Source organism: Hemitrygon akajei, chromosome 5 (assembly GCF_048418815.1).
Source record: "Hemitrygon akajei chromosome 5, sHemAka1.3, whole genome shotgun sequence".
Classification (NCBI taxonomy): Eukaryota; Metazoa; Chordata; class Chondrichthyes; order Myliobatiformes; family Dasyatidae; genus Hemitrygon; species Hemitrygon akajei.
In genome coordinates, this window is record NC_133128.1 from 154,546,079 (window position 1) to 154,572,970 (window position 26,892).

At 39.8% G+C, this 26,892-nt stretch overlaps 1 protein-coding gene across 1 annotated transcript in view; it reads left to right on the forward strand.

Annotated features, from left to right (window-relative positions):
• Window positions 1-5,303: 5,303 nt before the first annotated feature.
• gtf3c3 (general transcription factor IIIC, polypeptide 3) overlaps window positions 5,304-26,892 on the forward strand; it is a 46,935-nt gene continuing 25,346 nt past the window's right edge. Inside the window, exons 1-9 of the mRNA XM_073046944.1 lie at window positions 5,304-5,442; window positions 7,117-7,231; window positions 9,374-9,546; window positions 14,033-14,156; window positions 16,338-16,529; window positions 20,676-20,841; window positions 23,148-23,295; window positions 24,709-24,775; window positions 26,053-26,153. Of these exons, the coding sequence (XP_072903045.1) occupies window positions 5,344-5,442; window positions 7,117-7,231; window positions 9,374-9,546; window positions 14,033-14,156; window positions 16,338-16,529; window positions 20,676-20,841; window positions 23,148-23,295; window positions 24,709-24,775; window positions 26,053-26,153 (1,185 nt within the window). The 5' untranslated portion in view covers window positions 5,304-5,343. The remainder of the gene's footprint in view (window positions 5,443-7,116; window positions 7,232-9,373; window positions 9,547-14,032; window positions 14,157-16,337; window positions 16,530-20,675; window positions 20,842-23,147; window positions 23,296-24,708; window positions 24,776-26,052; window positions 26,154-26,892) is intronic.

Sequence of the window (26,892 nt, forward strand, 5' to 3'; positions counted from 1 at the left end):
TTTTCGCTACAGGTAAGAACACTATTAATGGTGGAAGTAAGATGACCGTTACCATTAGATCGAAATTCAGGAACTATGGGTCAAACATCACAATCTGTAGATTTCATAACTAATAATATAAGGATCGATAGAAGGAATATGTGAACTGATTTTCCAAGGGATTACTTTGGAATAGAAAGATCAAAGCCAGTCTTCAGTTGCAGCAGCATTGGACAAAGTGGATGAAACAGGATTTACAACTGTAATTCAGTTTTCATCGTAAAGTCCGAAATGATTACCTTAATTTGAAATCACACTTTAACATCATGTACAGTTCAGTATCAAGCAGCCTCCATTTTGGGATGAAGAATGCAGAGCTGGTGGCACCATAGGTGTGTTTCCAAAAACAGGAGCAAAGATTCGAGTTGTCATTACGTCTTTTCTGATGACAGGTGTCCAAAAGGAACTCCGATGACCAGCAATATCCGGCAATGATTGCGGAGAAACTGGTCATGGCAGGGTTAATGTTCCGTATGAGACCTCGAGCCTTCTTCATTCAAACCTATCACAACAACCTTAGCTTTTTTTTTCTTACTGCTTAAATAAAACCACACAATGAAATAAAATAATCCAATTTTAAAGGACTTTTAAGGGGTTTTTATTTAGCAGATGGAAACTTGCAATACTGTTTATCAGGTTTGCCTGAAAGCTATTTTGTAGGATAAACCAATCCTATTTTTCCCTCCTTGTGGTTGGGAAAAAATGGGATTGTTTTGTATTTCAAGAATGTATGACAGACTGACACACTGAAGATTTTACTTGTAAAGCAAAATCAACTGAGTTTTCACTAAATGGGAAACAAGGACGTTAACAATAAAATCCACCAAATTAAGCGAAAACCGTTCTCATTAAGTTAAATTGCCACACCACACATTTCCTCACTGAACACAAAAGCAGAGATGTAATACTTTGACTGTTTGCTTATCTTTCATTCTAGTATCTAACACAAACAACAGTTAGGAAACCAATGACTGTTATTAAAGATTCGAGATTCTGAAGATGGAGATTCAAGAGTGTTCAGAAAGAGAGAGTGGACATTAAAAATGTTGATATTTATGAAAGGAAATCTGGATTTAATCAGAAAGGGCTAAGGAAGGATTATCGCCAGGCACCGCAGGGTCTCTGCCGCGCTACGTTTCCAAGAATAACCGGAAATTCCAGAAACATTCAGCAGGCCGTGCATCGCCTGCAGAAAGAGAAACGCCAATAACATTTGGATTGAAGCCCTTTTGTCAGAATTGTGACGGAGAGAAAACCAATTCGTTTTAAGTTACAGACATAGTGGAGGAGGACAAAACGGCTAATGGTTTTCGGGTCAGGCCTGGGTTGTCGTGAAAATAATCTATTGACAGAGTTTATACATTACTGAGCAGAGTTAGATAGGAAAAGAAAAAGAGTACAGTTTATATGACGACAATTAGAGAGAGAAAGAGAGAGAGAAAAGCAAAACATGGTGCAAAGCTGTGAAATGGAGAGTTGTAGGTAATGTCCAGCAGGCCGGATGATACCAGAGGCGACATAAAAAAGGAAATATTACAGATGGATGACTTATATAGGAAATTGCAAACCCTAATACAGACAGGAATAGTAACTGTAGGAGTCAATACTGAACTTGGAAGGCTGCAGTGTTCCCAGTCAGAAAACAAAGTGTTCTTCAAACTTGTCTTGGGCCTTGTTTTTTTTTGTTGCTTTAAATGTAGAAGGTCACTTATGTTTAGATCAGAACGGGGGTGGGATGGAGAATTAAAGCAGCAGGCAGCAAGGTCAAGATCACTTGCGCAGATGTTCCTTACCTTGTCACGCAATACATGTTTGTTTTTTTCCAAACATTGTGTGCACCGAATGCAGCACTCTAGATGTGCAAGTGAAATGCTGCTTCACTTGGAAGGATTATTTGACTCTCTGGATGGTGAGAGGGGAGGTCTTAGTTACAGAGGGTTGTATCTCCTGAAGTTGCATTGGAAAGTGCATTACGAAGGGTGGTTGGTAGACTTGGAAGAGTGGACCAGAGAGTCTTGAACTGAATAATTAATCTGGAATGCACAGGGGAGAGAAAAAAAATATCAGATGACGGAATCTTGTTGGACGTGCTGGAAATTGCGGAAGATGGTCCGTTGAATGAGGTGAAGAATGGAAAGTGGGAAAGGGTGCTCTGTTCAGCAGAAGGAGTGAGAGCCGAGGTGAGGGAAACGCACAAGGTGCAGTCAAGGACTCTGTCAGCCATACTAGTGGCGGCTCAGGACAAGGAAGGACATCTCAGAGGCATCAGTGGAGAAAAGGTTGTTAGCGGGACAAACATGATGAAGATGAATGCACTGGAAGAGTGGAATGGGGTCTTTACCGGTAGGATGGTGGGAAGAAATGTAGTCAAGAGAGCTGCGGGGTCCGTGGGCTTTAACAGAAGTTTGTCACTAGCATCTCCTGAGGTGGAGATGGAGAAATGCATGAATGAAAGGGTCAGAGATGGCCGCCTGACCGTGAGAGAGGGAGGAAATTGGCAGCAAATGTAATTACATTTCAGAATCCATAAGTGCAAAGAACAGCACAATGCGATCATTGATAAACCAAAAAATAAAATAAAAGACCTGATTTGGACTGAAACAAGATCGGTCCCATTGCTCAAATAAAAGGACATTAGCATGAGCTGCCATAGCCACAACGTCAAGCCGGCACTGGAGGACTCGGGAGCTAGGACGGACAGTCACGTGACAGCGCACTCTGCCGTCTGCCCGGTCACCGCAGGACATGTCAGCCAGTCCAGCTTGCAGGATTCTCTGCCGCACAAACATGTCACCAGTGGACCCAGAGGAGCAAGCACTCCATCACTCTTGCATCTCCACCAAGAACTCTTACCGTGCCATTTCGTGCCCGCCCATTGGCAAGTCCAGTGTACTGAGGCAGAAACTGGGCGCCGCAGCGCCATTCACGATGACCGTGAGGATATGGTCAAGGGAGTTCGAGGAGTTGCTTTGAATCGGTAGGCTGGGCCATATTCAGGGATTCATCTCCGGATCTGAATGAATATGCCACGGCCATCACTGACTTTATCAAGACTTACGTGGACGAGTGTGTGCTTGCGAGAACGAACAGACTTTCCTCAAACTAGAAGATCCCGATGAATAAGGAGACTTGCAGTCTGGTGAGAGCTGGGTCTGTGGCGTTCAAGCCCGTGATCCAGAATCCTACAGGTATAAACTATGAAAGGGCATTGCAATAGGGCAATTCCATGTGACATTCCATGAGACACAATCGGATGCATGACAGTTATGGCAGGGTTTGCGTGTTACTTCCTATAAGGCGAAACCAAGCAGTATAAGCAGGGATGATGTTTCACTGTCTGATGAGCTCAATGCCTTTCATAATTGTCCATAACGCTTTCAAATGTAGAATGAAACTACACCTGTGCGAATCCACACAGCATTCGGTGACCCTGTGATTTATGTGTTGGAGGCCGATGGCAGAACATCCGGGGTGATTTCTGTGTTGGAGGCCGAGGGCAGACCGTCGCAGATCGCCAGGGTCCAGGCTGGGCACTGAAAGCCTGTGCTGACCAACTGACTGGAATGTTCAAGACTTCTCCTACCTCTCATTGCTGCAGTCTGAGGCTCGCACAGTCTTCAAAAGGGTAACCATCCTACCAATGCCCAGGAAGAGCAGGGAGCTAAATTATGGTCATGTTTATATCTTTGCATACATTGAAAGCGAGAAGGGGTAAGCTCTTCTTTTACTCACAGAGTGGTGGATGCCTGGAATGCACTGCCTGGTAAGGTGGTAGAGGCTTTTAAGAGTCGTTTAGATAGGCACATTGATGTGAGAAAGATGGAGGGATAAGGACTTTGTGTAGGTAGAAGTGATTAGTGTTTGGATGCATTTGATTTGCTTTTTAGCTGGTTTGGCACAACGTTGTACCCGTACCTGTGCTGTGCTGTCCTATGTTCTAGTGTTCTTACAAAACAACAAATTTCACTTTATATAAGTCAACAAAATTAAACCTGATTGTGATTCTGGCTCCTTTGATCTGGAGAAAATAGTTGATCATAAATGTAGGAACAGACATAGGAGTATGTTGATGAAAGGGAACTGTTTAGGCCTCTGGTCAAAGAAGTGGACAGCCCTCAAACCATTCTACAGTGGAGAGGAGGTGTAGAAGGATCTCGCTAGTTGTAGATATCAATGATGAATATGAATGAATTAGAACCATGGACTTGAAAACTATCAATCTTGTGGAGGACATCAGAGATGTCATGGTCAGAATTGGGAAGGAACTGGACCACGTGAGAAAGGATTGGGTCAAGGTAGGAAGAAATATACTCAGTGAGACAAGAGCAGAGTGGACAGTCCTGCCTGAGATCTTGGTCAGGAGGTAGAAGAGGGCCAAATAATCTAAGATACTACAAGCCTAAGGACTGTGTTAGGGAAGAACTACTGAGAAAATATCTGAAGGAGGCAATGCCCAATTTTTGGAGGATGAGTTGTGTTAAGCACCCCTTGTTGGCAGCTTTGATTCAAATCTTAGGGATGGTTCTTACTGAATAGAGGACTTTAAGTTCAGAAGGGCTTCAGCTGGAGTGAACCAAGGGAATGAAAACATCAAGGTAGTCAAAGACACCAGTTCTGATGAAGGGTCTTTGACCTGAAATGTTATTGCACTGTTAAGAGAAGAGGGTGAGATATCCAGTGCCCTGTTCTTAGGCAATTGACCTAGCAACATATTTCTGGTTGTGGTTACTTTTGGGTGTAAATTTATTTCTGTGTTTCCTCAATCAGTGTCCACATTTAAAACATTGAATTGTACGGAAGGTTTGTTTGGATATCTTGAATCTGAGGAAGAATTCCATAAATATAAATGGTTTCATTCCCCACCTCCTCATCTCAGGACTGCTGGGGACAGGCAAAATGCACGGCCCACATTCTGAAAACAAATTTAGAGAAATTATTAATAGTTCAAATATCTTCAATCCACCTACAGATTTTCATTAATTTATTCAACAGTCCGTGCATAATTTTATTATTTTACTCGTTCTAAAGTTTTAGATTTACATTATGTTTATTAATTTTCAATATAAAGCACAGGATATTGTATCAAAATAACTGAGCAATAATCATAAATAATTTTACAAATTTCTTCCGACAACAGTTTTTTAAAGTCCCGCGAATGCACCATAGATTACCGAAGTGGACGGAATTGTGAGGAGAATGAAGATTCTCTCTCGGAACAAAATCAAGATGCTAAATTTCCACCGGACTGTTTACATGAACGGACCGAGTCGGTTCGCCCTATAATTGTTCCGGCTCAGATGGAAGATGTCGGGCTTCAGTCCCGAGCTCATTGACTACTTAGAAGGAAAAATCTCCTTCGAGGAATTTGAGCGGCTCCGTGAGGAGAGAAAGGCGCGGGAGCGGGTGAGGGAGAGAGAACAGTAGACTTTGTGCCTTGGTGAACAATATCGCACACAACACGGGGACAGGCCTTTAGATCCACTGAGTCCGTGATCATCATCAACCTCCCCCCCCCGCCCCGGTTGTTTTACCCAGTCAAGGGGCGTGGGCTTCCCAGGTGGATCTAGCGCTTAAATGCCCTTCAGAAAGTGGTGTCAAGCTGCCTTCTTGAGCCGCTGCAGTGCTGGAGATGAGGGTGCACCCGCAATGCTCAATACTAATCCTGCATTAACCCGCTTTAAAAAACGAATTTCCCCTCGGAGGCGAACCCTTGACTGGGGGAAACGAGGATAACTGCAGCACACGGTTCATAATTTTGGAAGGAAAGAGCAGGTTTATCTCCCAGTCACTGCTGATTGAAAGAATCGTGTGATCTTTCACTCCCCGGCTTGGTAGAGTGACCAAGCTTAGAGAGTCGTTATGGCTCTCAGATGAACACAATGTCACTACGGTAGTAAACCTCAGTTTAGATACTTGCAGCAGTTGCTGGAGTGGTACTTGAACTCCATCTCCTGCCTCGGTGATGAGGTCTCATCTAGGGAGTGAAGAAGGCAGATGGAGAGATGAACACCGGCACTAGAGTAATTGATGTCAAAGACCATACACTCCTGCTTCCTGCGTCTCTGAGCAGGTGCACCTGGCAAGTAGCCGAGCCACAAAGTGTGCATATACTGCCTCTCTGTCAGAAATTGATAAATACATGTATACTCATTCTTCAAATTAGTTTTCTGGACCTTTCTACATTATGAATCTGTATCAGGTTTATTATCACTGACATACAGTATATCATGAAATTTGTTGTTTGGTGGCAGCAGTACAGTGCAAGACATAAAATGGTGATATGTTACCAAAAGGTAAATAAATAATGCAAAAGGGAAATAAGGAGGTAGTGTTCATGGACCATTCTGAAATCTGATAGTAGAGGGGAAAAGCTATTCCTAAAACACTAGATGTGGGTCTTCTGGCTCCAGTACCTTCTCTTCGACAGCAGGAATGAGAAGAGGGCATGTTCTTGTTGGTGAGGGTCCTTAGTGATGGATGCCACTGTCTTGTGGCACCATGGTGGGAAGGGTTATATCCGTGTTGGTGCTGATTGAATGGACAATCTTTTGTAAACTCTTTGTGATCATGTGTTTTGGTTAAGACTTGATCTAAATTCCCTGTTATTCCTATTGAGGGTATGAATTGTAGCAAAATTGTTATCATATAAAAATGTTTGTATTGTCTTTCTAGAAAAAAAATCTCTGGTGACAATTTAGTACATGCCTGTATAAGAGGACATGAAAAATCACTGGCTCTGAAAGCATCATATCAATCACCACCACGTGTTACACAAAATACTCCTATTGTTGATTTGAAGCAGAATATTCTTACTGACTTTGCTCAAGATAGTTGAAAGCATGTGCAATGCTTAAACTTTTATGATGGCCCTTTTCCCTATCAAATATTTTAATTTATTAAGAGTATCTTTTCATTTGATGAGAAGGAGGCTTGTTTCTGGTAGAAGAAAGTACCGTGGAATAAAGTGAATGGTATTTCTGTGGCATTTTTTAACTGCACCATTCAAACCTTTAAAAACCTTATAATTTTTATCATTGATATAACATAATGAGTGCACAATTCTGTTGCTTATTTTAGGAAGCCACAGGTGGTGGGGTAACTGAAGATGAAGGAGAAACCACAGCCGCAGAAGATGTTGATGTCCCATCCAGGCCCTCACACAGTCGAGCCAAACAAGGGGCAGATGATTCAGGTACACTATTCATCTGATGTAGGAAAGGACTGGCTAGTATTTGTACTTTTAAGAAAAACAGGCATCTATCAATGCTGTAAAATACACCCTATCCTCGTTATATGAGGGGAATACGCTCCTCGCAGTCGATACATAATGTGAAATTGCACAATGTAATTATTTAAATGGAGAAAATAGGGATGCGTTCTGGAGGGCTTCCTAAATATGTTTTACCTGTAATTTATTCACATTTTCATACCAATACATCACAAAAGCAGTACCACAAGGCAACATTCATATTATATTTCATCAACTTAAGGTAATATTCAACGTAATAAATCATAGAAAGTTAACATACTAGGGTGTAAAGTACTCATCAACAGTGGCAGGTGTGTTTGCTCCGAGAGATGAGTGGTTGTTGTGGTGTCGGGCAGCTTTCATAGATAAGGTAGATGGTTGTGGTCCAGGATCATATCAAGCACAGCAAGGGGTGAAGGAAGACTCACAGAACTCTTAGAACTGCGGGCAGCAGGAGATGACACTGGTTTGAAGAAAGTGGTGAGGGTTGTTTGCTTGGCAGCATTTTGTTTTTCAGCATAAATTTGCTTGTAGGGAAGAAGGGCTGACAGCAGGGAATGACTGAAATGTTGACTCCGTTCTAAACTTGGGTTCATGTCCATCGCAATTTGTGCCAAGTGTTCCGACTTCCTCCATTACCTCACCATTGGTAAACTCCTGGGATTTTCAAAATAGTCTGTTGCTTGCAGCATCTGAGAGAGAGTTCGCTGTAAAAAAAAAAATGCCTTGAATGTGGATCACACCTTGGATGAATGGTTAAATCAGTGATGTTGTGTTAGGCAGCAGGAAACGCACTGTTATGTTAGGATGAATGCTGTCCAAATGTTTAGGATGGGCTGGCGCATTGTCAACCAACAAAAGAACTTTAAAGGCAAGATCTTGTTCCAGGCAGTAGTGTCCCAGAGCTGTGTTACCTTCACCTGATGCCGCACTGTTTATAATTTCCAACTTTTTTTCAAGTGTTAAAGCGGTTCTCTGCTGCTCGACAGATGACCCAGGACATGACATCGGATGCTTAGGAGGCTTAGTTAAATATTTCAAGCACAAAATCACTGCACCTTAGGTAAAACCAACAAAAGTTTAAGAGCGCAAGATCGCAGATCCACACCTTGCCAAAATCAATGCGAGACTGGCGGGAGTGAGATTGTGAGACGTGCGCACGTGACTTGTATTGGTGGGAAAGCAGTGTTCCTCGCATAACTGTGAGTTTTGGACGCATATAAGGAAACATTGGTAGAAATAGCTTCCTCGCATAACTGTGAATCTGCATTGTCTGAAGACACATATAACGAGGATAAGGTGTACATGGATTGAAGAAAAACTTTAAATATTGAAGTTTATAGCTAAAATTGTGTATTGTAATCAGGTGAGAGCTTTTATGTATACAAATACAAATATTCTAAAAGTAATTTAGAATAGCATTAGAAGTATAAAATGGCAGATGTTTCAATAATGTGTGTAGGTGTGTAGGCTTCCGTTAGTCTCAATAGATCATGGATTTGTGCCTTAGAAAGTTTCCAGGGTGCAAACCTGGGCAATATTTTTTTTAATGGAAGACCGGCAGTTGCCCAAGCTGCAAGTCTCCTCTCTCCATGCCACCAATGTTGTCCAAGGGAAGGGCATTATGACTCATACAGCTTGGCACCAGTGTCGTTGCAGAGCAATGTGTGGTTAAGTGCCTTGTTCAAGGACACACACGCAGCCTCAGCCAATGCACGACCTAGTGACCTTCAGATCACTAGACGAACGCCTTAACCACATGGCCACGTGCCAACACTCAGATATTCAATAATATCTGATAACTGACATATAGGGAAATGAAATTCTCTTAAAGAAGCTACATTTCCAATAGCAACACACACAAAATGCTGGAGGAACTTAGCACGTCCACTGCATCTATGGAAATGAATAGATATTAGACATTTCGGAATGAGACCCCTCTTCCAGACTGAGATGGAAGGGGGAAGCATTTTCTATAGTCTGTTACAGTGAATGTTATAAACCACATTAAGGAATTATGGTAACTTTTTGGCTTTTAAAGTTATAAATACAAAATGTGATATATTGCATTTTTTGGTTTTGCAGAGGAAACCTCTGATGGTGTGAGCAAGTCTGTTCATCGAGTTTTTGCTTCAATGTTTGGTGATCACGTAAGTGATGATGATGACGAGGAACATGAACAAAATGAACAGCTCTCTGCTGGAGATGTTTTTGCTTTGGAGATGGAGCTGCAACGAGAACACAAGAAAATGCAAAGGGTGAGCAGTTTCACGATGCTTCCAGCACAGAACATACAACAGTGAGATTGGCTGAATGAGTCAGTTACTTTCGCCCAGTTCTTGAATACTTTCTTTTTCTCTTCATTACGATTTGTAATAGATTTTCTCTGACTGAGCAGTTCAGTAGTTTCAGTTGTCTTATGCATCAGAAGTTATTGGGAGCATACTCTTACTGACAAGTTGGGGTGAATGTTTTTTTTTATAAATTTTACAAAATAAATGATCCAAACTACTGGATATAGAATCTTGTAAATAAAAAAGGTCAGTTTAAAAAACCTTGTTCTTGCTGTGCTTTTAAATATAACATATAACAGTTAGAAGTTCTTCAATTCCCACCTCTAGCCAGATGATTTAATAGTGTAAACTGAGTTTCGTAGAACTGAAATGAGTGTAGTCTATATGTTTTGCACTCTGGATACTAGAGTATATTCTTCTGTCTGTTGTGCATGATGTTACTATTATTCACTGCCTTTGGCTCAACTTGATGTAGTGCCTGTAGTAGTTTAATACAGTTGACCATAGGTGTGAAGGTAAGCAGGACTAAGTAAGAGGCATAGTGGGTGTTCATTGGTTATGAATTTGTTTAGGCTGGAGCAGCAGAGCTATTTGAAGAGATATGTTCTATTGTTAAGCAAAGGTTTAGTTATTGTGTATGGCCCAGGTTGAGAACATCTGTCAGTTTATGGTACAGCCAAGGCTGTAAGATTAAATTCCTGAGGAGCTGTTGATGCAAGATTTTTGGGGTTATCAGGATGATACGGTTCATAAATTATTTTCCTAAGCAAGGTGGAAAAAAATAAAAAACATTCATTAATTTTTACTAAGAAGCTGACTGTACATTATAACTGCCTTGGTGCCAGTCCACATGGCACTGAGGATTCAGGTCCACTGCTCAGATTCAAGTAAACAGATAGTAACCATAAATATCTCTTTATTTCGCAACATTATTTTAATTCATCTCTGGCATGTACTAGCAAGGCCAGCACTTATTGCCCATTCTTAATTGCCCTTGAGAAGCTGGTGACCAGTCGTCTTCCTGAACTGCTGTGGTTCTGGTGGTGAAGCTGTGTTCACAGTGTTGTTGGGTAGCGAGTGTCAGGAATATATTTCCAAATCAGAACACTGTGCATCCTGCAGTGGGACCTGCAGACAGTGGAGTTTCCATTCATCTCTTGCTTTTGTCTTTTTTGGTAGTAGAGTTGCAGGTTTGGGTCATGGTATTGGAATAGCCCAGGGAGGGAACTACAGTGGATTTTGTAGATGGTACGTACTATAGCTGTTGTACACCAGTGGCAGAGGGAATGAATATTTAGCATGGTGGCTGTGTGCGAATCAAATAGAATGCTTTGTCTCAGATGATGGATGACCCTCGAGATTTGTTGAAGCTACAGTCATCTGGGCAAGTGGAATATATATGATCAAACTCCTGACTTCTGCCTAAGAGAGGTAGAAAGGCCTTAAAGTGTCAGGGGGCAGAGACAAGTCACCAGCTGTGAGATACCCAGCCTCTGACTCATCAGCAGAATAGCAAATTTGTTCAATTGAGTGGGCAAGGACCATAAAAATTGACCATGTGTGTTTGTGGTGCATAGCTTCAGCTGGTATGAGGGTTTATGATGATTTAAAGCAGAGCACAAAGCTTGAATGACTCTTTAGTGGTATTCCATTTCAGGAGTAAGTTAGTCTCATTTCACATAATTTGACAAACATTAATATTTGATTTAGCTAATTGAATGTCACAAGAACTTAGGTATGACATATATTCTTTTCGGGTGTAAAAAGAAATACATTATATGCTGGTAATTACGTTAAGTACTAAAATTGAACTTGATAGCCATTGTCTGCAATGTGCTATAGAGTGTGGAAATGTCATCTGCATGCATGCTGAGTTTTTTTTTATCCCCTCTTTTCCTTCGTTACATCGATGACTGCATTGGCGCTGCCTCCTGCACGCACGCTGAGCTTGTTGACTTCATTAACTTTGCTTCCAACTTGCATTCTGCCCTCAAATTTATCTGGTCCATTTCTGACACCTCCCTCCCCTTTCTTGATCTTTCTGTCTCCATCTCTGGAGACGGCTTATCTACTGATATCTACTATAAGCCTACTGACTCTCACAGCTACCTGGACTATTCCTCTTCTCATCCTGTCTCTTGCAAAAATGCAATCCCCTTCTTGCAATTCCTCTGTCTCCGCCGCATCTGCTCTTAGTATGAGGCTTTTCTTTCCAGGACAAAGGAGATGTCTTCCTTCTTTAAACAAAGGGGCTTCCCTTCCTCCACCATCAACTCTGCTCTCAAACACATCTCTCCAATTTCACGCACATCCGCTCTCGCCCCATCCACCCACCACCCGACTCAGGATAGGGTCCCCCTTGTCCTCACCTACCACCCCACCAGCCTGCGGGCCCAACATATAATTCTCCGTAACTTCCACCACCTCCAACAGGATCCCACTACCAAGCACATCTTTCCCTCCCCCCCCTTTCTGCTTTCTGCAGGGATCACTCCCTACATGACTTCCTTGTCCATTCGACCCCCCCCCCCTCCCTTTCCACTGATCTCCCTCCTGGCAGTTATCCTTGTAAGCAGAACAAGTGCTGCACCTGCCCTTACACTTCCTCCCTCACCACCATTCAGGACCCCAGACAGTCCTTCCAGGTGAGGCGACACTTCACCTGTGAGTCGGCTGGTGTGGTATACTGCGTCCGGTGTTCCCGGTGCAGCCTTTTATATATTGGTGAGACCTGACATAAACTGGGAGACCGTTTGCTGAACACCTACGCTCTGTCCGCCAGAGAAAGCAGGATCTCCCAGTGGCCACACATTTTAATTCCACGTCCCTTTCCCATTCTGATTTGTCTATTGATGGCCTCCTGTACTGTCAAGATGAAGCCACACTCAGGTTGGAGGAACAACACCTTATATTCTGACTGGGTAGCCTCCAACCTGATGGCATGAACATTGATTTCTCAAACTTCTGTTAATGCCCCTCCTCCCCTTCTTACCCCATCCCTGATTTATTTATTCCCCCCCTCCTTTTTTCCCTCTGTCTGCTCATCACTCTTTGCCTGTTCTCCATCTCCCTCTGGTGCTCCCCTCCCCCTTTCTTTCTCCCTAGGCCTCCCGTCCCATGGTCCTTTCCCTTCTCCAGCTTTGTATCCCTTTTGCCAATCACCTTTCCAGCTCTTAGCTTCACCCCACCCCCTCCTGTCTTCTCTTATCATTTTGGATTCCCCTTCCTTCTCCTACTTTCAAATCTCTTACTATCTTTTCTTTCAGTTAGTCCTGACGAAGGGTCTCGGCCCAAAACGTTGACAGTGCTTCTTCCTATAGGTGCTGCCTGGCCTGCTGCGTTCCACCAGCATTTTGTGTGTGTTGATCCATATGCTTTATGTTTTATTATCACCAGTACTGTGGAATACTTCTGACTTTAGTTTAGAATTCATAAACCTCCAATGTTATTTGAAATATTTCTTTGAAGTACTGCCTTTGAATCGCCTAGCTATGAATATTCTCTGTTTTGTAACTATTTAACATCAATAAAATTAGAATATATGTACTGCAATTTTGGGTACATCATTAGGGCAGATCATTTGCAGTAAATTTTACACTATGAATTTTATTCTGGATAATTCTGATGGCTCTATCTCATTAGGAATATAGATACATGTTGAAGGTTTTAGAGTGACATAGATGATTCTAGATAATTTGTTATCAGGGAAATTTGTTGAAATTTTATTATTTTCTTTTCATTCTAGTTTATAGTTCTAGAACAAAATGCTTAGAAAAAGGATGATACAATTTAGAATTAATAAAAGATATGGAGAATCTTCAAGAAAGTCTTAAGTTGAAATAGAAAATTTCTCATAACCTAGATTCATAATCTTGAATCAATTTCCAGAAAAGACATTTGACTTGGGGTCATTTTAAATAGAAACATAGCACAATACATGTCCTTTGGCCCACAAAGCTGTGCGGAACATGTCCTTACCTAAGAAGTAACCCAGGGTTACCCATAGCCCTCGATTTTTCTGAGCTCCATATACCTGTCCAGAAGTCTCTTAAAAGACCCTATTGTATCCACCTCCACCACTGTCATTGGCAGCCCATTCCACGCTCTCACCACTCTCTGCGTAAAAAACTTACCCCTGCTATCTCCTCTGTACCTAAAATCATGGAAATCAAAAAAGACTTAAGACATTTATAAATCTAATTTTGTCACTATTTTCCTCTCTGGAGAATAGGTAAAGAAGCTAGGTTTAGGGAATGGTTGGTGTCATGTCTAAAGAGTATCATGTCTAAATCCATGATATCGAATAAAATGGAATGACCTTAGCAGATCAAATGGGCATGCTTCAACTGTGAATCTGATACAGTACACTGTTACATTTGAAATAGAGGGAATTTAACAGTAATCTATTTTTTTTAACCATTTTTCCACTGTTCGACCTGCAATCTGTTAGGAGAGGCGACCTCGAAGTAAACTCCCTAAAGCATTGAGAGGTCTCATGGGAGAAGCTAATATCAGGTTTGCACGAGGAGACCGTGAAGAGGCTGTGATGATGTGTATGGAAATCATCAGACAAGGTATTACCGTGCTTGGTTTATCATCTAGTTGGAAAGTCGAACCCTACTCTGTATAGTTGTAGATCCCGAAACGTATTAAAAATCACACCAAAGAGTATATTATAAAAAATGTTCAGTGTTGTGATCATCAATAAAATATTATAATTATTTGAGAAGTTTTACACAACTTAGGTTTTTATTCTGCTGAATTTGTTGAGCTTGCTTGTCTTTTTTTCTCAATATTCAGCAAATTTTGGAATTGGAATTGCTTTGTTATTGTCACACGTATCAAGGTACAGTGAGTAAAAAGCTTGTCTTACGTACTGCTCATGCAGATCAATTCATTACACAGTGCATTGAGGTAGTACAAAACAGTAAGAATGCAGAATAAAGTGTAGCAGCTACAGAGAAAGTGCTAACAGGTAGGCAAGAAGGTGCAAAATCATAACAAGGCAGATTGTGAGATGAAGAGTCCATTTTATCATACTAGGGAAACAATCAGTCATCTTATAACAGCGGGGTAGAAGCCGTTCTTGAGCCTGCGTGGTATGAAATTTTAAGCTCTTTGTATCTTCTGCCTGATGGGCGAGGGCTGAGGAGAGAATGACCAGGAGGGTGGGGCACTGTATTTAATTTTGGGGCTGCTTTACTGAGGCAGTGAGAAGTATAGACAATATATGAGGTATATGAATTTTGTTCTATTGGCACAGTCACTTTACAAGTGAATACCATATTCAAGTAATGAATTATAAACAATTGAGTTAACTGATGTGACGACAAGCACTGGTTAAGCAGAACTGTATTCAGTACTGAATGCCTTGTACGTATTGATAATGGATCCTTGAGGCAGTGCAGAGCAGAACCACATGACAAATTTCTATGGTAATAGGTCTGCACTTTTAAGACAGGCTGAGCAATGGGCTTTTCAGGTTGTTAGTAGGAATGAAATTTTAAGAAATGCAATGGAGATAAAAACAAGGAAATGTTTAAGAACTCTCTGAATTACTAGTAAGTGGTTGGAATATGAATGATATTTTGAAGCCTTTTGTTAAAAGAGAAAGGCGGATCTCATTATTTTTCAAAAACATAACTATAGTACATTATGTGCATTTGCTTTAATGACAACTTGCACTTACAGATTTTGTTTGGTATCAAAAAATGTTGTATGTGCTTCACGTTTTATTAGCAATCAAAATTTGACACCACATTTTGAGATGTCAAGTTAGAGGGCCAGTGAAGAATAGAGTTTGAATAAAAGCCAGAGCTTTAAGGAGGGAATTCCAGAGCCTCAGTTCTTGACAACTTAAGTCACAGTCGTCTCCAGAGGGGTTAGAATTTAGAATGTGTAGATGAAATTAAGGGTTTCAAGATTTGTTCTGGAGGCACACAGATTCCAAAGGGTTGTATTACTGGAGAATATTACAGAGCAGGAATGGTCAAGAAGGGATTTGAAAATAAAGATGTTGTTTATTTGTAATTTAATGATATATGGTTTTTGAAAATTGTGTTCTAAAGCTATTCCATATTAAAACTGTTGAGTGTGAGCGCGTAAAGTAGCAAATACAAAATGAAAGAAACGAGTTTGTTGGGTTATGCTGACTGTTGTGTGAATCCTTCCACATGTTCTAAGTTCTACTTGCTTTCGGCTCCCATTCCCCTGTTACCCATTACTTTTAAGAAATAATAATTTACAAAGTCGCAACATCTAAAGTGAGAAATGCAGAAGCCAGCCATTTTGTGCTTTTATCTATATTAGGATTTTTAAAATGTTAAACATGTTTAGGGCATAATTTGAAAACAAATATAGGCTATTGATGGATCTTTAAAATACAGTCAAGGAAAATCATTTCAAATTCAAAATGTGCCATATTTCATTAAGTTACTTCTAGTAATGTTTTACTTTACTAATAAATAACAAAAATATGGGCAAAGGACAATTCAGAAGCAGTATGTCACTGGCAATTTTATAACTGTGTTCCCAGCTTCTGAAATAGCTTCAGGGCCAATAACATATTATGTTTATTTCATTAATATCTATCAAAAATAATTTGCATTTACTTTTTGTTATTTTAACAGGTGGAATATGTTTTCATTAAATTAAGAGTTTACTGTAAAAGGACTTGTAGGAAATAACTGCTCACAAACTAATTAAATAATTTTAATTTTGTAATGAATATTATAGATTTGTTTTCTTTCTCCTAGCTCCTCTTGCTTATGAGCCCTTCTCTACCCTTGCAATGATTTATGAAGATCAAGGAGATATGGAGAAATCATTGCAATTTGGATTAATTGCAGCTCATTTAAATCCCAGTGATCCAGAGGAGTGGGTGAAATTGGCTGAAATGTCTCTTGAGCAAGACAATATCAAACAGGCTATTTTCTGTTATTCTAAAGGTATAGTTAAGTTAATCTATAGTTAAGTTAATCTCTTAAATGGAAATTAAAACAATGAAAGGTGATTCAGTGTGAGTTTTGGTCTTGGAATAACAACCCAGTGACTGTCAGTTTGATTCCTACCTTGGCAAGCTGTGAAGTTGTGTATGTCTAATAATTTATGCGCTAGCATCAAAAGAAAAAAAACACAAAGGTCATCTGATTTTTATATAAACCCAGCTGGTCAACTAATGTCCTTCAGGAAAAGTAGCTTGTTATCTGACCACTTGTGATTCATAAATAATGTGGTTGACTCTCTGATAACCTCTGAAGGGACCAAGTAAGCTTCTGCATAGTAGACAAATCACAAACAAGAGAAAGTCTGCAGCTGCTGGATATTCAAGTAAAACACACAAAATTCCAGAAGAATTCAGCAGGCCAGACAGCGTCTATGGAAAAAATTTAGTCAATGTTTCGGGCCGAGACCCTTTGGCAGGACTGGGGTAAAAAAGATGAGTAGATATAAAAGGTGGGGGAGGGGAGAGAGAAACACAAGATGATAGGTGAAACCGGGAGGGGGAGGGATGAAGTAAAGAGCTGGGAAATTGATTGATTAAAGGGATACAGAAAGAAAAGGGGGGAGGAGCGCCAGAGAGAGGCAATGGGCGGGCAAGGACATAGGGTGAGAGAGGGAAAAGGGGACGGGGAATGGTGAGGGGGCAGGGGGCATTACCGGAAGTTTGAGGATTCAGTGTTCATGCCATCAGGTTGGAATCTACCCAGGTGGAATATAAGGTGTTGTTCTTCCAACCTGAGTATGTCCTCATCATGGATAGAGGAGGCCATGGATGGGAAGTGGAGTTAAAATGGGTGGCTACTGAGAGATCACGCTTCTTCTGGCGGACGGAGTGTAGATGCTCAGCGAAACAGTTTCCCAATCTACGTTGGTTCTTGTCGATATATAGGAGGCCACAGGAAGCACTGGACACAGTATATGACCCCAACAGACTCACAGCTGAAGTGTTGCCGCACCTGGAAGGACTGTTTGGGGCCCCAACTTTTTTCTTTCGATGCTCCCTGGCCAGCTGAGTTCTTCCAGCATTTTGTGTGTGTTACTCCATTGTAGACATTATCTGTAGTAATCTGACATATCTAATAGCTGCAGAATTATGGTTAAGCTGAATGGATGCACTTCGTAAAGTCTTGCTCACCAGTGCGGTGTCTGACTTTGGAATGCTACCCAAAAACTTGATGAGAAACAGCTTGACATGGTAATATCCACAGTTCAACCTCAACATCCCGATTCTTTTACCACCATCCCTAGGTATATTCTGTTGTGGCAACAGGATACCATTGTATGAACCAAAATAAGCAATTTGAGTCCTTAAGCCAGTTCCATTCCTTAATGAAATTGGGGAAATTACTTAAACTGAGAAAATCACTTGAAATTGGGAATTATTTGTACTCTCAGATGGTTATATCTTTAATTAGCCTCAGAATTGACATCAGATTGCTTGAGTTCTCATGGCATTCAGGACAAGGGATACACCAGCACTGACAGCTCCATTCTTGAGCTCATAAATCAGCATTCTTCAGAATTTAGCATCATTCTCTGAGGGAAGGAAAGGAACAGGTTGCACTATATGTGGAAGACTTTTGTTTCTGATGGAAGTGTTGCTGAAAGATCAAACTGATAATGAGACTGTTTTCTGTTTTGTCTGTAAATGATTATATTGGCAGGTAACCAGTTCTGCAGTTTTGTCACAAAGTGATCATCTTGCACTGATTATTGTGGCACTACTAAGAGGGACAGAACAATACAGATGGTCCATAATAGGGTATCATTGAGGAGGTGTGAGTGAAACAGCAGCAGAATTATGTACACAAGTGATACTGCAGATGCTGGGACGCTGATAATCTTGAGAAACACACAAAGTGGGTCAGCCAGTGTCTAGAGAGAGGACTAAACAGTCGGTATTTCAAGCCGAGACTCTTCATCATAACTATAGAAGAATGGAGAAGAAGCCAGAATAAGAAGGTGTGGGGGAGGGGAAGGAATACAAACTGGTAGATGATAGATGAACAGGTAAGGGGTGAACATCGATTTCTCTAACCTAGTAATTTCTCCCTCCCTCCACCTTTTCCTTTTTTTTGCCATTCCCCATTACAGCTTCCCTCTTACCCCTCAGCTGCCCATCACCTCCCTCTGGTAGCTCTCCTCCTTCCCTTTCTCCAGTGGTCTACTGTCATCTCCTATCAGATTCCTCCTTCTGTAGCCCTTTACCTCTTCCACCTTTCACCTCCCAACTTCTTACTTCATGCCCCTCCCCCACCTACCCACCTTCACCCTCACCCTCATCTGACCTGCTCAGTTCCTCCAGCAGTTTGTGTTCCAGCAGAATTGTATACTTTTGCAATAGCTAACTTCCAGGCCCAAAGATTGTGATCATCATCAGTCCAGAAGTCTGATCCTGGTTCAATGTAGGTTATCAAGGGGTGTGTCTGAATTAGCAGCAGGTGATAAACAAACTATAGTACAACTCTAATGAAGCTCGTAATACTGCATCTGAAACAGTGGCAGTGACAATCTTAAAATGGAATTAAATAGTATTATAAGGTATCAATTGGAGCATTGCTTAACAATTATTAGGGAATGGAAAAGGAGAAATTTGCAAATAATTGGAGGAGGAAGAGGTTCCAAGAATGTCCCCAGTTATGTGAAACCCACCAAGACTCAAGTGTTTGTGGGCATCTTTGCTGATTTTACTCGGCTTCCTTTTCTTTCCACACCAATTAAGATACTAATATAAACACATAATATCACTTACAGCTTTTGGAAATGCTTAAGAATTTTAAATTCCATCTGCAGTTATTTTCATGCAGTTTTATAAAATTTCCAGCATTAGTCACTTCTTTCCTTTTGTAATTCTCTGAACATTGAAGGTAATCATACTGGATGTGGGATATTTATTACCTAAAGTGCTTAAATCCTGTTTTATGCTTGTGTTATGACATATGCATTTTTCTTGATTATTGTTTTTTGTCCGTACTACCATAAATTCAGACCTTTTTCGTCTCCATACTTCCAAATCCTTTGTGCAAAATTTTCAATCATTTTTCTGACACTGATTTCATTTGAAAGCTTCACAGTGTTGAGCTCCAAGGTCAATAGCAATCAAACATCCAATCCCAGCTCTACTGACTTTATTAACTGTGGAAAATCCTGGCCTAGTCATAATCCTGCCTGCATTTCCAGAAACGGCAATATTGCTGCACAAGATGTCATAGAGAGAGACGGCACAGAAATGAGCCTTTCGATCCACCAAATCCATGTAAACATCAGCCTCCATTTACACTAATCCTACATTAAGCCGAATTTCTTTCTATTCCTCGTCCATTCTCATCAGTTCCCCTCAGATTCTACATAATAGGGACAATTGACAGTAATTAATTAATCTACTAAACTGCATATGTTTAGGGTGTGAGAGGAGAATGAACACTTACAGGAAACATACTTTCATGGGATGAACATGCAAACTCCACATTTACAGCATCCAAAGATCAGAATTAAACCAAAGTGCCTGTTGCTGTGAGGTAGAGCTCTTCTGTCTATCTTGTGTGGCCTTAATTCTGTAAACTTGTGCTTGTGAAAATAGAATTGCCTAAGAGTCTAGTTCTCGTAGTACATTAAAACATCATAGACTGAGGGGCCTGTACTATATTCTTTGTAGAAGTGGTTAAGATATTTAAGTTTTTGATCAGTGAAATAAGTGTGTGTGTGTGTGTGTGTGTGTGTGTGTGTGTGTGTGTGTGTGTGTGTGTGTGTGTGTGTGTGTGTGTGTGTGTGTGTGTGTGTGTGTGTGTGTGTGTGTGTGTGTGTGTGTGTGTGTGTACTTCAGAAAATATTTCTGAAGCTTTCATGAAATTTCACAATGTTTTGCAATCTTTAACTTTTATCTAAATAGTTTATCTAATCAGGTGAAACTTTCTTCAACAATTGTGTGGAAGAAAATTGCAGTTTTGCCCTACTGGTCACTTTCTAACCATGATCTATTTCTTACCCAAGGTTTTAATTAGTAGTTGTGAGATAAGGAATGTAGTTTAAAATGCATGATCTTAAATAGTAAAAAGCCTAATATACATAACTGATTTGTCCATAACATTTAGCCATAAAGTATGATACAACAAATGTGCGGTACCTTTGGGAGCGCAGCAGCCTTTATGAACAGCTTGGTGAACACAAGCTGGCTATGGATGGATACAGGCGAATCCTTAACATTCTGCCACCTACTGATGGGGAGCACTTCATGCAGCTAGCCAGAGACATGGCAAAGTAAGTTACCACAGTAATGATCCCTTCATTAAAAAACACTTATTAATCCACATTTTAGTTTGTTATCAGTAAAACAAAAATTCTTCACATTAAGTTTTCAAGTTTACACAAGCTGATTTGGCTATTATGCTAAGGAAAAGGATTAAAATGTGACAATCTGAAATTATTTTTAGATTTGAGCTTTCAGTCCTATCATAAATAGACTCAAAGAACCTAGCCAAGCTATGGCTAAAGGAGCTGGGACGTTGCATTTCTTATCCAGCTACCAGTGATGCCTGGGCAGGAACATTGCTTTGATCCTTTACCTAATAACGATTGCTTTGAATAAGATTAACCATTCATTTTAAGTTATGTAATGGTGATGATTAACATCTCATTTTATGTAGGTGAATGTCATGCCTTGAACCAAAATACTTTGTGTTTATCTGCCTGCACTAAGTAAAACTAAGTTTTTTTACTCACTCCCTCAGGGTTGAGGATAATTTGCTTGCACTCCAGGTGTGTGTATTCTAAGGTGGCTTATATGGTTATGTGGGATTTGTAAGCTCTGACACATGGCTGGGTTGTATGGGAAGTGCCTTCCTTCTACCATTTTTGGTAGATTCTTTATGGCATTGTGAATACTCCTTTGTCATTTTGATTCTGGTGTCAAGCATGTGAATATCATCACAGAGATGGCAGAGTGTAATTAAGCCATTTACTAAGGATGTTGCCTTGGGAGAGAATGCTGATACTGGTTACTTATCCTTGCAGTGCATTTGAGGCAGCATTGGGGATACTCTGTTCATGTACAGTGCTTTTTTTTAAAGATGTTTTCATCCATATGGAACAATATGAATTGTATTCTATTTTAGGTAAATCTAATGCTTATATTGAATGTAAAATTGTACATGGAAAGTAGGTATATTATTTGTAGATAGTGATAATACAGCTAATCAGCTTTTGCCCACACAGCCTCTTATGGGATTGGGCTGGACCTTGCCCCAAGGTGCTGCTACTGGCCATGTACCTGGTTTTTGTTGATTATTGGACACTGTTGTTGACAGAATTCACTGATACTTCATTCTCCAAGATGTCCCTTTGATTTTTGAGCAATGTTAATGCACACTAGGTACTCTGCTGACTATTTACATGGATTTTCTTCCCTGCTGCCATGCCACAGAGCACACAGCTGCACTCCACCAGCTTGATGTTCCCCAGCTCTTTTATTCACTGAGTTTGACTCTGGTTTCTATCCTTCTCTTCAATTGGGTTAGATACTCCATGTACTGTATACAGTCGGCCCTCCTTATCCGTGGGTTCCGCATGTGCGGATTCAACCAATCGCAGATTGGGAAAACCCGAAAGTTCTCTCTCTGGCACTCACTGTTTGAGCATGTACAGACATCTTTTTCTTGTCACTATTCCCTAAACAATACAGTATAACAACTATTTACAGAGCATTTACATTGTATTAGGTATTATAAGTAATCTAGAGATGATCTAAAGTACAGGCAGTCCCTGGGGTTACGAACAAGTTCCATTAAAGTCTGTCTTTAAGTTGAATTTGTATGTAAGTCGGAACGGGTACATCCGGTATTATTTAGCGTCAGTCAAATGTTTGTTTTAGTATATTGTATATATATTTTACCTTTCTATGCTTATAAAACACAAGAAATGCATGCATTTCAATAATTAAACCGCTGCATTGCTTAGTAATAATTGTAGCTTTCATCAGGGCAGGGCCTTTAACATGCTCCATTATTCTCACTTATCCTTTAAAATTGTTCTGATCGTTGACAGACTATAGCCTAACACTTTTCCAATGACTGATGGCATTTCACTTCTTTCTGATCGCTTTATTATTTTCACTTTATTTTCAATTGTGATCGTTTTCCGTCAACAGAACAGAAACACTGTGGATTCAGCAGCAGCCGCGGGCGGTGGGTCCTGAGCTCCCCCAGGTCCTAAAGTCCATCTGCACTGAGACGGGTTAAATAAGCATCCGCGGGCGGTGGGGGGGGGGGGGGGGGGGGTCGACTGTATTCTTAATTAACACTGAGCTGCCCAACATTTGCCAGAAAGCAAAAACAAACACAATTTATAGCATCACTATTTGTTTATATTCTAATAAATATTTCCCAGAGTGCCAGGAAGCAGCTTGGAAGCATTATATTCTGAATGAGGCTGTAATTAGGAGTTTATTGCACACCTTACTTGAATTGAAACTAGTGGATGAAGGGAGTGTTTAGGCTGTGTTGATTTTAAGATCAATTATTTAGAAATAGACGTTTATTCTAACTAAAATAAAACCTGACTTTTTTCAGAAGTTACTATGAAACTAATGATATTACATCAGCTATTGGTGTGATGGAAGAGGCTCTTAGCAAACATCAGAGCCTAGTTTCTGCTGAGGATGTGAACATGGCAGCTGAACTGTACCTCTCGAGCAAACAGTACGATAAAACATTAGAGGTAGGTATGTGTGAGCAACAGGAAAGATGGATGAAGTGCTTTTCTATTGGAATGCATTATTTTCCAGATCAGCAAGTTTGCTCACTTGTAAACTGAGTCAAATTATTCAGTGGTGGGAGTGCTAAGGGATCATGTAATAACGATTCAGTAGGAGTCACTGTTTGAAGTTGAATGCTGTTGCTATATCAACAATATTCCATCTTTATTAATTTCTTTCTGACTTGTTGACTTGATTATTATTTTTGCATTAACACTTTCATTGCTTTCCTTTGCATTTTCAGATCTTCTGTTTACACCAACAACAAAAAAAATCATTCATTACTTTTAGTTGTCTTGCATATCCCTGTGTTGCAGAAAACTGAATTGAGAAGCTATCCTCAACCACAAATAGTTTATCAAAATTATCTTAAAGGACAAGATTATATTCTGCAATAATATCATGTGATGCTCTATCCTTTATTTGAAATAACATGCTTCTTAGCTACTACCCAATATTCAATATGCTCTTTATAAAATGTATTATTTTGATTTAAAATGGATGCTTGATTTTGAATGATCAAATACTGCATACTTTTACTTTTCAGATCTGGTCTGCCTCACGTCAGTCTTGGATAACTAAAAGTGTTCCCCAATTCTACCTTGTACTTAAATTTCAAACTATGGCTCATTTTTATTCATATTCCACCTTATTTCAGTGGGGTCACTTTTGCTGAACAAAATCGTCGAACCAAAAACTCTGTTTGCCACCTTAAAATGTCTGTATAGATAAATTTTAGGATTCTGCTTCATAATGAGAAGAGTGTTGAAACCATATCTAGTCCATAATTTTTACAACTTAAATATGTTGGAGATTGATGTCTCCAGTATTTTCTTTATCAACCCTTTCAAAGCCACCATTCATGAAGCCCATTGGGTCCAGAATTGTAGCTCATGTTCTCTTGTGTAACAGGAACAGAAGACTAAGTAGTGGGAGCATTTTTCATGATTCTACTTTACCATTTCATAAGATGCTTGTTTCACATAATTATTCAGCGATAGTCCAGTACTTCCATTATGGTACCCCAATTCAAATTCTGTCACCTAAATCTTCTTGAGAGGTTGGTGGTTCCCTACACTTCAACAAATTCATTTCAATATCTTTTGCTGTATTTTTAAATCTTCTTGGGCCTTGTTGATTTTAATCTTCTCCAGCCTTGTTATGTTCCAGCATATATACTTCTAGTTAAGGACAAACTCCCTAAAACACAACTACTTCCTGCAACAATTACTTTTTAAACATCCAATTTCCTTTTTTTTTGTTCACCTTTCATCTAGTATATAGGTACTGATAAGTTCTTGTTTAATAAAAAAGTAAGTGGCTTTGAACTTGCAATATTTTGATACAAGCCTGTTTGATTTTTCTTTCTTTCATAGATTATAACTACCTTTACTGAAGTTGTGGTTGAAAAGATTTCTTCAAAAAAAGATCATGCAGAGGAAGGTAAAAAGTGCTTTTGGGTTTGGGCTTACAAGTCATTTTTAGGATTTGTTAATGTTATGGGGCAATTATGTATTTATGGACTGTATGCAATAGTGCTTTAGATACTGGTATTTCACACTTGGATCTGCTTTTGAACCAGCTCAGTTGGTGGGATGAAGGTTTCATATACTTATGCAACAGTCCTCTATGAAACTAATTCCAACAGACAACTTACTCTGATTGCAAATACACACCAGCCTATCACTCAAAACATTCTCTATTTTAGTGCAAATTGGTCGTCTCCCTCTGAAAGATCATGCAATTTCATGGTGTGAAATGTAGAACATATTGTGTTAAGAAATGCTCTTCTGACGTTAGGGCTGATGAATGTTGTTGATAGAGTGGATGAATCTTTACTCTGTTCCTGATCTGACTATGATTAATGTTGACACAGTGCATCTGAAGTGGGATATTTCCCTCATTTGCTCAACATTTAATTATTGCTTATGGTTGAATATTTGCTTTTCAGTGGCATAGTTTTTGTAAGTGATCCACTGTATATGTTAACACTGTGGTATAGCATATCAGTTCTTTACCGCTCTACATCTTTCAAATGCGGTGTTCTGCAATATAGGACGCTGTTTTTGAACAAGTCTTCCTTATATTAAGTACTCCTAGTAACTACACATAGATAATTTGTTACTTTTTTGGTAAATGCACAGTTATTCTGTTCTTATACGGAAGCAATTCTAAGCCATATGGACAGGCTCTGTTCATAATGCTTAAATCAGATATAAAACTCCTATGAATCCAAATCTTTGTTCCAAAGTTATGTGCACATATTTTTTTAATAGGCATTTTTCTAAGAATTAAGCAGCAATCTCTATTTGTGCAGTGTCTTCCAGAAAGAAAATTCTTAAAGTGCTCCATACATTAGGGTAAAACATGAAACAAAGGGAGAGATAAAGGAAGAAGCACCAGCAACAGGGGTTTTAAGAAAGATGCATTACAATATGTTGGCTTGTCCATCAGCTGCTAAATCATTTTTGAATGAGTTGTTTTGATTGTAGTGAAAATGTACATTCCTGAAAATATTGCCAGCAGAAGGTTAAGAAGTGAATTGCTAACAGTAAGCCAAGAATTGATTGGTAGCCTGGGCTGAGTGTATGATGTTCAGGTTAGGAATGAGAAGGAGAGGAATGAAAAAAGGGAAGAATTCTAGGTGTAGAAAGGTATTTTATTTTCTTTAAGATACTGAATACAAACTAAACTACTCTCTGTGCTGTCTCTTATTCTAGAGATTACTTACAACTGTCAGATTCCAGATGGAGTTCCTATAGATATCCAAGTTAAGCTGATGGTGTGCTTGATCCACCTTCATATTCTTCAGCCCCTTGAGGTAAGTTGCAGGTCAATGTGAGTTGTGAATTCAATTATGACCGCTCAAGGATCTTAAGCTAAATACACATGCAGTAATTCGACTGAACATTAATAAACTGCTTTGCAATCACTGTTTGTGCAGAAAATGATAAAATAAAAGGACAGTTAAAGAAAGAGGCAACAATTACGGGAAAAAAATTATGCTGATTAGTCAGAAAGATACATCATTGTACAGTGTATTGGTCCACACTTCAGAAGCCAAATCTCAATGAAATAGTACTGTATCTCTAATTTCCCTCAATACAAACTAATATTCTTCATTATGCTGCGGAGGGGTGGTAAAAGATAGCATTTGAACTACTAGTGGTTATTCCAAGAAACCAATCAGTTTCAATAAGCACAGTATTAACAGTCTGAGAATAAAGTAACAATGTAGGTGTGGGCTGAGTGCACAATGAGAAATAGTTAAGAGAAACAGTTTGATTACATTTTTTGTGTTTTGTTCAAGTGAGGAGCGGCAGTGCCAAGGAAACAATTTTAATGTGTGCAAGTACCTATAGTATATCCGGTGTTGAATTATTTAACTGTAAGTTAGTAGTGCTTGAAAAATGTTACAGTAATAATTGTTGTTGTCCTGTTAGATTTCTCATTAACACCAATATGAGGTAGCACTTACGTCCAGAGTGATGAAGTGTTTTGAGAGGTTGGTGATGAAGCATATCAACTCCTGCCTGAGAAGTGACTTAGATCCGCTCCAA